Source organism: Scleropages formosus, chromosome 21, assembly GCF_900964775.1.
Source record: "Scleropages formosus chromosome 21, fSclFor1.1, whole genome shotgun sequence".
Taxonomy (NCBI): Eukaryota; Metazoa; Chordata; class Actinopteri; order Osteoglossiformes; family Osteoglossidae; genus Scleropages; species Scleropages formosus.
In genome coordinates, this window is record NC_041826.1 from 18,737,356 (window position 1) to 18,752,396 (window position 15,041).

Here is a 15,041-nt window from a genome sequence, read left to right on the forward strand (position 1 = left end):
ACAGCTCCATGCTACTGAGAGAGAACCTCTACCCGTAATGCCAGGGTAAACTTCTTGATGTAAACCTCCAGTTGACGAATATAACTCACAGTGACCCCACTTTGAGCTTCTCTGGGTAGAGGAGATGGAGGTATAAATAAAAACAGCTCTCCTAGTCGTCCTTGAACAACTGCTGCATCTGAGCTCTATGCCAGAGAAAATACTGCAGAAAAAATGTTTTTAATAAACACAGATGATAGCAGCAGATAGAACAATTCCTCCTAACTAGCAGAAGGATCGGAACAGGCTGAGATGAGATTTGTATTGAATAGCCTGAAATAGATACCGGGCAGTAGAAGCAAAGGATTGCTCCATAAGCATTTGGTTCCAACCTTTCTGAAGCAATGGGCTGTATGGGACCCAGGATGGAGACTGGAGACAGATTATAGCCTGGATGATAGCTGGTTGATCAACTGAGAGCAACTGAGAGCTGTTCACTTCTTCCACTGCGCTCTCATGGCCTCCATAAACTCTCGAGAGAAACATTTTCCATGACCCTTAGGACAATTTACATATCTCCAGAAAAACATCTTTTTGTCTCTTCCACACACCTTTAAGCTTTAAAGAAGGTACTGAGGTAGAATCAATGGAACGCTCATTAGTACCAGAGCTCAAGTCTCAGTAAGAGTCAGAAAGGCTGAGCTGCTGAGCCCAGTGTCAACACAGAGATATTGATGTCGCTCATCAGTACGTGCGAAGTTGACGCGTTGAACAAAATGCTGTTGCCGCATCCCTTCTTGGACGTTCTCAATTCACTTGCCGTGCAGGATCACGGTAACGGCCACCGCTTCCCCAGTTGGCAGCTATTGCCTGGACTCACCCATCTAGAAATCAAGTAGCTCAGTGGAGCGTGTGAAGGCATCAGTTCAGGTCGTGCTAGCTCTCTGGTAGGGTTGGTGGACGCTCATCAGCTTATACCAGAGTGAAAGCAAAACATCAGAACCATCAATCATCTATGCTGTTTGGTTTTACATGAATTGAGCAAATGTTTTATTGCTTCCAGATATGAATTTATACGGCTCGGTTAACTTTTGTATTCGAAACTTGTGCCACTGAAAAAAGGTACCACATTTTACACTCAGCATTTTCATGTAAAATCTGCATAAGATGGTAAGTATGTGCAAATGTATAAATTGATACAACATTACATGAGATGAGGATGCAACAGAATAAAAGACACAGGGGGATGTTTGCCAGTTTACTAGAAGCCCTCCTGTATATTAACAGCAAAAGGCTCTTCGCTCATGTGTCTATTTGAACATCAAGACAAGGAGTGTTCTCTCATAGGTGTCATGCTTAATGTCACATGTGTCAAAAATGCTTTTAGAAATAGGCCATCATAATAGATTTACTTTCAGCAGAACTGCTGAGTTCATGTATATTTTTACATATGTATTTGCTCCCTTCTTGTATAATAGCTTATGTAAATATTACAGGGTATTTTCTAAAAAATTGTTTATCCAAAAGTGGAATATAGCAAAGCAATTATGGGGTATTGTTATGCATCATATGTTTACATGCACATTTTGCCTGTGTTTTGGTCTTGACGCTCACATGCATTAGTTTTTCATTTATCCGTAGGCTTTTTTCAGTTACAGCAGACTTTTAATTGTGGTCTAGTTTATGTAATATTTAATCTTCTCGGTAATTCTTGCTTATTATGCTCCGTAATCCAGCGTAATTAGGAATGATAAAATGTTGAAGCTCACACTAAAGATGGATTTAGACTCAAATTCGGAGAGTTTGTCAGAATTTAAATGCAATATTCATGTAATATACCGGCAATATTAAAACTGGATACTTTGCACACATGATGCTTTAATTTCTATGGCAACAAGGGACATGACATTTTCAAATGATAACGAAACAGTGCAGATTTATTAAACCATATAAGAAAATAAGAAAAGGATTAATCTAATCCCCAAACTGATTAAAAGTAACAAAGTACATTTTTATTTTTATCATTTTATATTAGCATTGTGGAAATTAGTAATGCATTACTAGCAAATACAATTAAGTGAAATTTAAGTATTAGGGCACAGGAGCAACAAGACCTTTAAGACTATGGAGCAAAATCAAGACTACCTATAAAGTAGGAATCTGAAGGTCATTCACCGCTTCATCAGTCCCGCCCAGGTGCCCAGACTGGTCAAGTACCTGTACCCAAGTAGCGAGGATCCATTTAGGTCTGTAACCAGTACAATGTTGGCTCTATTCAGTGTCTTAACAAGTGTCTAACCTACTACACTTTGTGTTCTGTTTTTTTTTTAATTGAAATAATTCATGGTGGCAGAATGAAGCCATCTTCGTGAAACATCATAAAACGAGACCTCTTGACACAAAGGTGCTGTCGAAAAATGCTGCGCGGCATAAAAACGCACTCAGATCCATGTTCCGCAACAGCAACGAAGGACGGCAGCAAAGTCAGCACACCGACTCGCCGCTGGAGGTATATGTGATGTCAATTCTGTCACCAGAGGTCCGACTTGGCATTTCTCCTTATTGTTCTCAGATAGGGATGTTTGACAGCCATTAAAAGCATAACAGCGCACAGAGAGCAGGTCTCTAAATCACCCTGACTGTACAAATCCATTTAAAGCTTTAGTCTTTATGGGCTACGCTGAAAGACCATATAAAATATGGCTTGGGCAATGGCTATAATCAATACCTCTACTATCCATAATGACACGGTTATGGATAAAAGCCCTGGCACACATTCAATAAAGCGTGACCTTCACCGGGCTGACGGATTAAGAACGCTCCGCAACTAGACAATTATCTCAGCTCGCTTCCTCTCATCTCTACGCTTCCCGTTTATCTTTGTTTATCAGAATGGAAATCTCAGCGGTGTGGCGAGCCACCCAGGAAAAAAAAGAGTCCATTGTCCAGATCTAATGATCGATTAAATGCAGCAACAACCCAGCACCCTGCACCTCCCTCCCCCCCCGGGTTCTGCTCAGGCGGGCCTTCTGAGGTGTCAAAATACTCTGCACGCTCCACAGGACGACAGCGCTTCAACTGTGAACGCTCCTGGACGCGGCAGCGCTGTACTCAAAATCCCTCCGCTTCGATGGCTCTCATTTAAATACCGCATTTTGATGGAGGGAAAAAAAAAAACTGTGATTTCTGTACGCCGTGGAAGTTCTGGTTCCCTTAACTGGGGTAAGGCCTGAATTTAAGGGATCAGACGTTGAACTGAATAAACGTTAAACATAACCAAAACCACTGAGTGGAGATGCTCTCAGAGGCCCTGGATTTTACGAAGGCATCAGGTCTTTTAATTACTCTGAAAATGCCGAGCTTTACGAGCCTCACCCATTGCTTCATTCCTCTCTTTCGGAACCCTTCCCCTGGGCTGCGGTATAAGAGACGCAGAGAGGACTAAGTCGCTCAAGGCCTCCCTGCCAGTAGAGGTTATTATCGCTCAGACAGACACGCACGCGCATCCCAGGCAGAGGCGGCAGCCTCGCATTCCCCTGCTGTATCCGAGAGGCCGGGCTTTGTCCCACCACGGGCAGGGGACAGCGAGAAGGTCTTCGGTAACCCGGAGCGATGGGTCGCTATTTCATTTTGGGTTCCTCTTTCGGCCCCCCGACACCAGCGGAGACAAAGCAGCTGCATACGCTCATAAGCCTCTTAAACAGACCCTCCGCATGGAGCTGCCGTTGCTGGCGTCGCTGCTAAAGGAACTTCTCTTTTCTCCTTCTCTTTTTATTCCTATGCCTTCCCAGGTTTACAAAAGCAGCAGTCCTCATTACTGCTTCAGAGAGGACAAAGGCAGCTTTAGGTGGAGTCATGTATCTAAATCACAGTTGGAGGGGGCGGAGCATGGTGTCCTGTTCCCTAAGCATCTTATCCTGTCTGCCACTGTGTCATTTCAGAGCTTTAGGATGGGACTGGGGGAGAACCTGCAGGATGCTCAGCCAAAACGGTCGTTAGCATTCACTCTGTTTGCTTTGGTAGCCTCTTACTTGAGAGTGTGAAGTTTGGCAGAAGGTTGCTAGGCCTCCGTCCCAGCACCCAACCACCTCCCCGTTGTCTATTGCCACACCGACACCAAACTCCAGCACCCGCAGTTAGGGATGCTGTCCACCCTCCTCAGGCGGAGAAATGGGGCGGTCGAGATCCGAGGCCTCACCAGCTGATCCTAGAACGCCTTCACTCACAAATAAGCACAAATATCCAACGCAAGGAGAAAGTGAACAGGCACTACTTAGTAGCCTATAAGAATCTCACGCTCAAAATTACAATTTTCATGCTCTGTCCATTGTAATAACTTGAAAATGTGAAGTATGTATAATTTATGCATTCATCTTGCTTAGGAATAAAGCAGGAGGTGCCATCCTGGGACGTGAATCTGCATCCCCGTGGTCTCTTAAGCACAACGCTAGATTATGCTATTTTTACACAATGACTTGATTTTATCTTAAGGCTGGGTGACACAGTACATGTTGGTCACAACCCTTCACGCTAATGGATCTGCTTTGTCTCTCGCTTGAGGCTGTTGCTTCACACCGCAAGGATTTATACCAAGATTTGTTCTGAAAGGATTGGTTTTGAGGTAAACCCACGACACACATTCAGATTCACGCTCTGAGCAAACTGTCTGCATCTCAAGCTAGCTTGCGTCTCACCGCCAATTTCCGTGTTACACTTTTCCAGTTCCCTTAGCATCAGCCTTGCAAATAATGCTTCCACTCTGAGTAAAATATCTTGGGGGGCGGGGATGGAAGAAAAACTCTTGGAGAAGACGCTCCTTTCTAACCCGCCACCAAAAATAGTTGCCTGTTAAATTCAATACCGCAAAAAAATCTTGAATATGTGACTGTATGACAAGTACACCTTTGTTCCTCTTTGGGAGACCAAATGTAATCATACTGTCTAAGCATGAACAGAAACAGGATGAAGAAGAAACCCTAGGAAGCTAACAGCCCATAGGTAGGGCAGTAGTTGAGCTCATTTGCCTTTGGATTCAAAGGTTGTGTGGCGGGTCTGGGGTTTGAGCTCTGCTTGGGGTGCCTTGCGGCAGACTGGCATCCCGTCCTGGGTGTGTCCCCTCCCCCTTGGGCCCTGTGTTGCCGAGTAGGCTCCGGCTCTCCACGACCCTGCTCGGGACAAGTGGTTGTAGACGTTGGTTGGATGTGGGTTCATGTCCCACCTTCTGCTGTAGCTCCCTCAACCAAAAGTTACCCAGCTATGTAACTGGAAGTAGCTTAGCTCTCTAAGCTGCCTTGGAGAAAAGCATCAGCTAAATGAATAAATGTAAGGTCTGAATTGTCTCTTCCCTGCCATGGAAATGATGCTGCCTCTAAAATTTCATTTGGGACGGGGAGGTATGTAACCATATGATCACCAGGAACACTCTACTCCCTTTTGCAATTGAACACCTACACATCCTTCCTAACCCTAGAGGAGGATGCTGTGTTGGATACTTAGCACCCCGTTGCTCACAATGAGATTCCCTGCAAGCTTCCAGCAACACCGCATGGCATATCTTGTACACCATCGTTCTAGATCTCACAGTCAGCGTGCTCTTGGCTAAGATTAAGAGACATCAGTATTTGCGATGATTCCATAAAAGCCGAGGGAAGTTTTGCCATCCTCGGAGCACAACCCTACAGTCGCGAAGCCCATTGGAACGAGATGTTCTAGTTACTTATAAATCCCGAACCATTTCACAGCTGAAACAGCAGGTGACATGACAGGCGATCCTGCAGCATTGGAGGACAAGGTCTGTCCACCTTGGCACACGCCTATCTTCGCAGTATTGGAACTCAGCACTCTTATTTGAGCAGTGATGGATACCTGCGGTGGGGCGTGGTTGCGCAACAGGTTTGGCTAGTGCCTGCAGTGTGGCAGGGCTGAGGTTTGAGCCCTGTTTGGGGTGCCTTGTGACGGAGTGGCGTCCTGTCCTGGGTGTGTCCCCTCCCCCTTCGGCCTTGTGCCCTGTGTTGCCAGGTAAGGCCGTAAATCAAGCGGTTGTCGACATCGGTTGGTTGGATACCTGCAGTCAAACAGCAAAGTAAACTTGGGCTTAACCCCCATCTGAGGGAGCAGACTCTCTGACCTCAAGCCCCAGGAATTGTTTTTGGCTGCTAAGGGTTCTATATCCTTAACAAATAACTTTTCCTTTTCATCACTGGATGCAGACACATTATTTGGCTTCTTTTCCTTTAGTTCATATTCTCTTTTTTAATGTCTCTGTGAAGCCGACTGGAAGTGTGTGCTCTGAATAAAGTGCTTCATCTTCAGTACCTGCATGAGACTCAGAGCCTGTTCCGGGGATAGGTGGTTGTGTGCTTTTTCGGATCCTTCGGATGCGATGCACCGCTGGTGAAAAACGCCACAATTCGGCCGGCCGGTACAAGTCAGGTCCAAGTATGAGACATTCTGTCCTCAGCAAGCTCTCGGATCAGTGTGTTCTGGACGGCTGTTCGCTCGTGGGGTGTAATTTGCAAAGGCTGGGGAAAATGGGAAAGGGTGTAATGCAGAAACCTCCGGACCTAAATTACACTCAAATTTTGTGGGGAAAGTTAGGGCCAGGTGTGGAAAATGCACCAGAAGGAACGTGAAATTGACATTCTCAGTTAACAGCTTTTGAGATCCCGACCAAGCAGATTGGAACTGACCGGAGACATTCAGCGCCGCTGGTATCTGAGGCACAGCGAGAGACGTGCATGGTCTCCTCACTGACAGCGCAGAAAGCCATCTCTAGAGAAGCTCTTTCAAAGGTTTGTAGAGCAGACCTGAATTTACATTACATTTAGTCATCCAGCTGATGCTTTTCTCCAAAGCGATTTACAATATTAAGCTACTGGAGTGTTTTCTTATTAGAGCAATTCAAGGTAAGCGCCTCACTCGGGGGGACTAGAGCAAGAGGAAGGATTCCGATCCACCTCTTAGTACAAAAGCAGCAGCGCTAGCCAACGCCCGTCCTGCTCCTATTAATACCTTCCTATAATAGAGATTTAAGGGGCAACAGAACGAATACTTGATGAAGATGTGCACTTGGAAAGGTTGTGGATTCAAGTCCCAGGAGAGGCTTCTTCTCCTGTGTGCTTGAACAAGGTGCTATGTAAATGGATAAATTATAAGCTACATAAGTGGCTTTGGAGAGAATTAATTAGTTGAATAATTTCTTAACAAACTGAATTTGCTCAGGATCAGAGCGATTGCGAAATTAATGTAAATTAAATGTGCATGATTGAGAATTCACAGTCAGTGCAGAGCGCTGGGCAGTTGAAGAATTAATTTACTGACCCACGACACAAACCACTCAGTCCCCCCACCCCACCACCTCGATGGGCTGCGTTGACAGTACAGAAACCGCTCATGTAATAAGGCAGCTTGGGCAACACTAAAGACAGCAAAGAGCACATCTGGTGTCCTCAGAACCATTTGTCCTTCGCATCTTTTTCCCTTAATGCGAAGGGTTGTTTCTCGTCACCCTCAGACAGATGGCTTCTGCTCCGCCCCAAGAGACTCCGAAGGTCTCCAGCAGAAAACGCACACATTAGCCATGAGCCTTTGCTTTCAAAACAACACTCGGCCATATAACAGCACAGCTGGATACAGATATGTGATACGTTCAAGAGGTTTATTAAGTGGTTTTGTATGACTTAAAGCTCAAGACACAGCAACATCGAGAGATGAGATTTTTTTCAGCACTTACACTCAAACGCAGCCTGTCTGTCCAAACGTCAGAGGTGGTGGCAAACCAGTTTTCTCTAAGGCAGCTTACAATTACTTATCTGTTTATACACCCGAGCAATTCATGCATTGGAACAATTTAGGGTAAGGTGTTCAAGGACACTATAGCAAGAGGTAGGATTTAAACCTACAATCTTCAAGTCTGGAAGTAGAAGCTGTAACCAATACACCACATTTTTACCCCAAGAGTTAGCTCAATGAATAAATGTATACCTATAATTGAACAAAGAATTGATTTGTTTATGATAATGCAGTGATGGAGCAGATGGGAGACCAGAAGAGAAGTGGGTCCTGAAAGAGATGGGTTTTGAGAGTCTTGTTGAGTGCTGAGAGGGATTCACCAGTTCTGAGTGAGTCGAGTCCTTGACCTTAGAGGGAAAACTGAGAACCTTCGAGATTTTTAACCTGCTGTGTGGGGGACCACGAGGTAGGCAGAGATGGAGGGGCGCAGTGGTCCGGCTGCAGAGTACAGTCAACGTTGTATGTAGTAGGGTTTACACTGTGGCAAAACTCGACTATGTGAGACATTGCATTCACAGATGTACATCCCACCTATATTGTTCACTGCCATAGCTCATGCAGACGCACACAATCCTCCTGGACTTTTCCCTTTATCCCAACTGCCAAAATGTTCAATAAACTTTGTGGAATTTTCCATCCTTTAATATCCCATAAGTCCCAAAGTTCCAAGGCCTTAATATAAGTCCCAAAACAGTCTGCTCAGTAAGCATGTGTCAAGCTGTCAAACCTCATTATAAGCGGGGGGATTGATGGCTTTGCTGAACTCCCATAAGGCTGCAGGGAAGGTAATTGACAGCATGAGAAATAATTAATCATTGTGGGCAGGCTTCATGCTGGCTGCTTTTCCACATTCTCACACCACTTCCTTCCACTGAGACTATGCTTTAAAGACAGGTGAAGTAGCAAACGAACTGGCGGAGATTACATTTGCCAGAAAATCCACCCCCCTTTCCAGATCTTTCTTTAAAGGGGGATTCAGCAAACAACATCAATGTGTTATAGTCATACTTGCTGAACTTGCTGTTCCAAAGTGCTCTCCTTAAACACTCACAAGGTCCAAACATACTCGTACCCACCTTTGTGTGCACCTAAGCTTAGCAAAAATGAGACGCAACACTTTCGTTACCCTCCCAGCCACCCCTATGTCCTAGCAAACACAGGAACCCAGCCAATGGACCTAATCGCAGCTACTTATTTAGTCGAAGGGACACGTAAGGGTCAATCGAGTGGCAAACATCATTCTGAGGGACAGGCAAAGGAAGAAACCAGGAGGCCAGAAGCAGAAGGTCAAGGAGCCAAAGAAGGGCTAGGGAGGATCCACACAATACCCATGGCACACCACAATTTGCTCAGATAAAGTCCCCCATTCAGAGGGGCCTGAGCTGCCTTTTTATACCTTGCTTCCTGATTAGCTGCAGGTGCAGTAAGTTGGGAGGGCGTGACACCCTACACCTTCCTATGAAGACAGCAAGGCACATGCTGCACTGAGAGACTTGATACACTCTATCCCCAGGGTGAACCAGCTGGAGCCTCTGAACACCTCCATTATAAATGCTTTTAATGGGGAAGTTTGTCCGGGAGCCAGCCATGCAAGTCCAATATGACAGGCTAATATGTGGATGGTCACAGAGATAGACCTTTTGCAGACCTCATACCCCAGACTAGGCTGCCTTTGCACACCGCCCTCCTCCCTGGTTTCTTTCCTCCACTGAAGGTATGTAATGGCTTTTCTTTTTCGCACGCTGGCTTTCTCCCCTGTTTGAGAATTTTTCAGGAAGTGCACACTCTGGGATCTGGGTCTCCTTACAGTCATAAGTACTTCAGTAGTTCATTTATAAAAGTTACAAGGAGTGGATTTGAGCATTCCACAAACAGCAGAATACCGCTGACGGCTCATTTCATTGGCTGCAACATTGTTCTAGGAAATTAGTCGCCAAAATGCTGACAGCTGCCCAGGAGGCCCATGAGAGGGTCATGGGTAACCATGATGGGTCGCTGCCAGCTGGTGCAGGTGTGGAGACCCTGTTAACACTCCTATGGGGCATAAGGACCACAGGAGAAGAGAATGAATGAACGGTGGCATAATAACCAAGGTGAAGAGCTGTTGAGGTTTCTGAGGCTGAGGGCTTGAATTGAGTACCATTTATTTTGCAAGGAAGGAGCCCTCCCCAACAGGTAGCTCAAGAGGAGCAGGTGCTCAAAAGCATGTAACAAACAGCACCTGATCTGAACAAGACAAGGTTAATTCTGAATGACCCAACCACTAAAACTACCCTCCAGCATCACAACAACCAGGAAAGACATTATTGCACCCAGCCAGAGACCTTTCTCCCAAAAGTTACTCAGGTAAGCACTGATTGCTAGAGTGCCTTCAGCTGCTCCAACTTGAGTTCCCCTACTTTCAGCAGCTGTGTCAAAAGCTCACTTTGCATCTGCGATGCTGAGAACCTTGACTGGTGCAGGTTTTATTCACGTGTGTTCTGCCCTGGGATGCACTGTGGGACATTGGGAGGCTTCACACATATAGGAAGGACACACTGTGCACAGCTGTGGTACTGTACAAAGAAACTATTGTGTGAGATGAGATGGTGCTGGAGCTCAGCGCTGGATTAGCCTTTACTTCCATCTAGTGACATTCATCTGTAATTTCAGATGCTGAAATAGAAAGTGGCTCTGTGTATCTTATGTGTGAGTGAATGTCATTAAACACTAATTTACATTACTTACCTTGTCTTCCTTAGCTATGCATTTTAATCTCATGTGGCGTGTGTGTGTGTGCATCAGTGCTGGATTTTGTCTGTTGGCCCAACTGAATGACATTGATTGAGAGGATGAGCTTTAAATTATTTACTTTCCCAGATATGGGCCTTTTTAACTGATTCCTTGTAGAATTTTTTTTTTTTTTTTCTTTTTTTTTTTTTTTTCTTCCCCCCCCCCGGTCTGGTTTCATATTGCAGTGTCATGTAGCCTACATGAGTGCAGAACTGAGGTTTGCTTGTTTCGATCTAGTAACTCTTTCTCGCTAAAAATCTCTACCCATGAGCTCGCTAGCAGCGGTACGAACGCAAAGCAAAACAGGGTGATCAGCTGCACATAGTTCTGCACATTCCATGATTTATTAGGTAGTTCTGAATCCCACTTCTGTTGCTCAAGGTACTTGTGCTGGATTGAGGCTGTAAGAATACCCTGCTTTACACCAGGGTAAACCATTGTAAACTTCTTCATATAACATTCAAGGTTTCTGCCAACAAAAGCACCTGCTTTATGAAGGTTAATAATAAATAAACCCCGTATGTGCATTAGAATGCATGAGAGGGAAAAAAACGTGAACTCGTTCCACAAGTTTTATCAGGACACGCTGGCAAACGCGGGTCGGCGAGTTCGTTTTATCCCCAGAGATGACGTCCATACCGAAAACAGAGCGCTGTTGTGCCGCTAGGTGGTGCCGCCCGTTTAAAGACAGAGCCCAGAGATGGCGGCAGATACGGTTGTTTACCTCTTTCAGGAATCAATACGAATCATGAGTTTCAGCCTTTAGCAGTCCAGGCCTGTGTTTGGAGCAGAGGTTTAAAATAAGTGTGAAACAGTTCTAGTCAACTTTTTTTTTTCGAATTAATTCACTGTCGGTATTAACCGATTCGCTATGCTGTTAAAAAATTACCGCTGGTGTCAAAGTGGCAGTAAAGCACCATCTAGGACCCTGTCTATGGTAACCAAAGCTATAGACATGGAGGTACACTAGTGGTGTTTGTAAAGGGTTAAGATGAGCTGTTGCAGTCCCACCCTGTGGGCGGTCTGTCTCCAGGAGGAAGCAGGAGAGCAAAGGGCGGCAGTGAGTTGGGCCTTCGCGTTGCCACAAAGTTCGCCACAGAGGAGGAAATGCTGAGGAAAGCTGCGGGTTTTTGAGAACTCGAGCTTCGTCAGCGCGCGTGACTCTGGCAGGACGCTGACGGTCGGCCTCGGCCTACGTGGCCCCGGATCTGCCGTTTCCCTCCCCCCCCCCCCGAGGAGCCATGGCTGCCAAGTTCAGTCTGACGGAGAGCGATCTGTGCTGCTCGGTGTGCTACGACGTGTTCCGCGACCCCGTGCTGCTGCGCTGCAGCCACAGCTTCTGTCGGACCTGCGTGCAGGACTACTGGGCAGGGAAGCGGTCCGCCCGGCGCGACTGTCCCCTGTGCCGCCAGGAGTTCTCCCCGCAGGAGGATCCCGTGCTGAACCTGAGCCTGAAGAACCTCTGCGAAAGCTACCTTCAGGAGGATGAGAACCCGAGCGCCTCGGGGCAGGGGCGAGGCAGCGGGCCTCTCTGCCACGAGCACAGCGAGCCCCTGAAGCTCTTCTGCGCAGAGGACAAGGTGCCCATCTGCGTGGTGTGCCACAGCTCCCGGAAGCACAAAGGGCACGAGTGCAGCCCTGTGGGAGAGGCCGCCCTGCAGTGGAAGGTGACCCGAACGGTGGAGCCGCTTGGGCGGGGGGCCGGAGACCGATGCTTGCACGCGCTTTTCCCGCACCTCGTACATGGCACGGGGGTGTGAACGGCACGTGATGGCATCATTACTCATAGCCAGATAAGAGAATCAATACTTTTTTCTCCCTTCTCCCTCCCCTCCATTTGTCTGATATCAGTACATGAAGTACCTGTCTAGAACCAAGACCAGCTCTTGGTTATGGGCATGGTCTCATTTATGGAAGTTTGAGGAGCAAGTACTAATGAGAAAGTATGGTAGTTGAGGACAAGGGCCCTCCTAGAAGTACTTGATCTGAATTATTGCACCAAATGCTCAGGTGTTTAATGAGCAAAAATCATAAGTCCCTTCGAGTAGAAATGTCAGCAGTGAAATTGCTGTAATGCTCAGTGACGGAGAGACTGGCCAAATGGGCAGACACAGTGACCTCTAGTCATCAACCAAGAATGTGTCATTTCTGTTCAGGAGGAGCTCCGGGCTCTCCTGGACGTCTTGCAGGAGAAGCGGGTGGCCTTTGACAAGGTGAAAGAGAACTGTGAAAAGGCCACGCTTCACATAAAGGTACGGTGTCGCTCGGTCACGGTCCGTGTTCCCTCCGAGCCGTGCGCAAATGGTTGCTGAACCACGCGTGGCAAGACGCTCGAGTGCGTATAAATCATCCATTGTGCGATCATCAAGAACGTTATGTAACAGACATTGTGACCTGCTCCGGTCATCAAACATCTTTCTGTCCTGGCTGGTGGTGTTTCTTCTTGGTCTCATTTCGCATCCAGATGGATTGTTGCGCATATTCATCATTATGGCACGCATATTCCAGCGTGAATCTTGGGCAAAAAATGTATCGTGCTCACATTTATCGTCCTCTTAAATGGAAGTGAACACTGGCCCAGTTTTTAAACTTTATCGTGAACTGACACAGGATAATGTAAATATCCGTTCGGACACAATGAAGAGGCGGAGTATTTGCATCGTAAATCAAGCACCTGAACCTCATATGATCTCTTGGTCGTGGTCACAAAGACTCGCCTCTGCTTTAACTGTCAAGATCAGGTGTGTCCACCAAGAACCCGTTACACCTTCCTCCAAGGCTGACCCATGTTCTGACGGGTTCCGGGCGTCCCATTGCAGAACCAGGTGCGGAGCTCGGAGAGGCTGATCAAAGAGGAGTTCCGGAAGCTCCGTGCCTTCCTGGAGGCTGAGGAGGAGTCCAGGGTTGCAGCTTTGAAGGCCGAAGGAGAGGAGAAAAGTCAGAGAGTGAACGAGAGCCTCGAGGAGTTGACAAGAACCATATCCTCCCTCTCGGATTCCATCGCAGCGATAGAGGAGCAGCTGAGAGCAGAGGACATCTCTCTCCTCCACGTGAGTGCTGATCACCTTGGACAAGTTCTCGTCGTCGTTTCCATCAGAGACGAATGTCATTCTTTTGTAATTGCTTAGCTGTAGTCACTTTGGATGTTATTGTCACGCTCCTGGAAACATTTTGTCTTTCAGGACTACAGGATGACGATGCACAGGTATACACCTCGCCCCAACTTCAAATAGTTTCTGTACATATCCAAGACTGGAACACCTGCTGTGAAACGTGATGCCATCTCCACGTGGCTGCAGGACTCGGTGCGCGGCACAGGAGGCGGAGACCTCGGGCGAGATGATCGCTGGTGAAGGTGGCCTCGCACCTGGGTTCCCTGAACTTCCGAGTGTGGAAGAAGATGCTGGGGATCGTGCAGAACAGTGAGTGTTGCAACTCTTGTTTCTGGAAAATGGGAGCAGTAGGTGTGGTGTAACCTAAGGCTCGTAGAGCACATGTGAGGTATTTACCAAGGTGTGTTGAAGTGAGAGTAAATCACTGTATAGATTCTAGTCATCGTGCATTTATCGATGTAGCTTTTTTTTCCCCTTCAAAGCAAATTACCACGTTAAGCTATTGATGATGATGATTTACCCATTCACACAGCAGGACAAATTTTACTAGAGCAATTTAGGCCAAGTACCTTTGAACCGATTTCTTCAAATGCACAGTGACGGCTCTAACCACCATGATATTAAACCCACCTGGATTGGAACGTGTGGCACCTGCATCCTCTTTCTCTGCAGCGCCCATAGTCCTGGACCCTAATACTGCCGCTCCTTGGCTCATCCTGTCTGATGACCTGGTCAGCGTGATCGAGGGAGAGGAGAAGCAGATGTTCCCCAACAACCCCGAGAGGTTCGACCTGGACGCCGGAGTGCTGGGCGCGGAGGCCTTCCGCTCCGGCACACACTGCTGGGAGGTGGAGGTGGGGGACAGTTCTACATGGGTGGTGGGCGTGGCCAAGGAGTCTGTCCAAAGGAAGGAGAAGCTGGCTTCCGTGCTGAAGAACGGTTACCTCACCCTCTTCTTCTATCAGAAGATGTACTTCGCAGGGACGTCCCCCCTGACGCGGCTCACTCCGAGAAAGAAACCGCAGAGGCTACGGGTGCATCTGGACTGCAACCGTGGTCGCGTGTCTTTCTTCGACAGCGGGGACAACACACACCTCTACACGTTCAAACACACGTTCTCGGAGAGTGTGTTCCCCTACCTGTGGGTGGGCTGTAAGCAGTGCCCTTTACGTATACTGCCCGTGGCCACGACCATAGTACCAGTGCAGCCTAACAACGCTTAAAAACCTGAAATGAACCACTACTTAAATCATTATGATCTCCAATCGGTATTTCTAGACGTCACGTTAGTCCTGCTGTGATTATCTGAGAACGCAAAACCGTGGTAGGGGGGGTAAAGTCAAATGGAAAATATCAAAAAATTTAAATTGAATATTTTTGTGTGTT

At 47.0% G+C, this 15,041-nt stretch overlaps 1 protein-coding gene across 1 annotated transcript; it reads left to right on the plus strand.

Annotated features, from left to right (window-relative positions):
• The first annotated feature begins 11,569 nt into the window (after window positions 1-11,569).
• On the plus strand, window positions 11,570-14,767 carry LOC108920802 (tripartite motif-containing protein 35-like). The gene is made up of 6 exons (XM_018729850.2): window positions 11,570-12,209; window positions 12,699-12,794; window positions 13,362-13,592; window positions 13,725-13,747; window positions 13,842-13,964; window positions 14,328-14,767. The coding sequence occupies exons 1-6, from the start codon at window positions 11,784-11,786 to the stop codon at window positions 14,347-14,349; spliced, it is 921 nt and encodes a 306-aa protein (XP_018585366.2). The 5' UTR covers window positions 11,570-11,783; the 3' UTR covers window positions 14,350-14,767.
• The last annotated feature ends 274 nt before the right edge of the window (window positions 14,768-15,041 follow it).

Coding starts and splice junctions, on each gene's coding strand:
- LOC108920802 (XM_018729850.2), top strand. CDS start 11,784: ATGGCTGCCAAGTTCAGTCTGACGGAGAGCGATCTGTGCTGCTCGGTG. Junction 13,593..13,724: donor AGGACATCTCTCTCCTCCAC/GTGAGTGCTGAT, acceptor TTTGTCTTTCAG/GACTACAGGATGACGATGCA. Junction 13,748..13,841: donor TACAGGATGACGATGCACAG/GTATACACCTCG, acceptor ACGTGGCTGCAG/GACTCGGTGCGCGGCACAGG.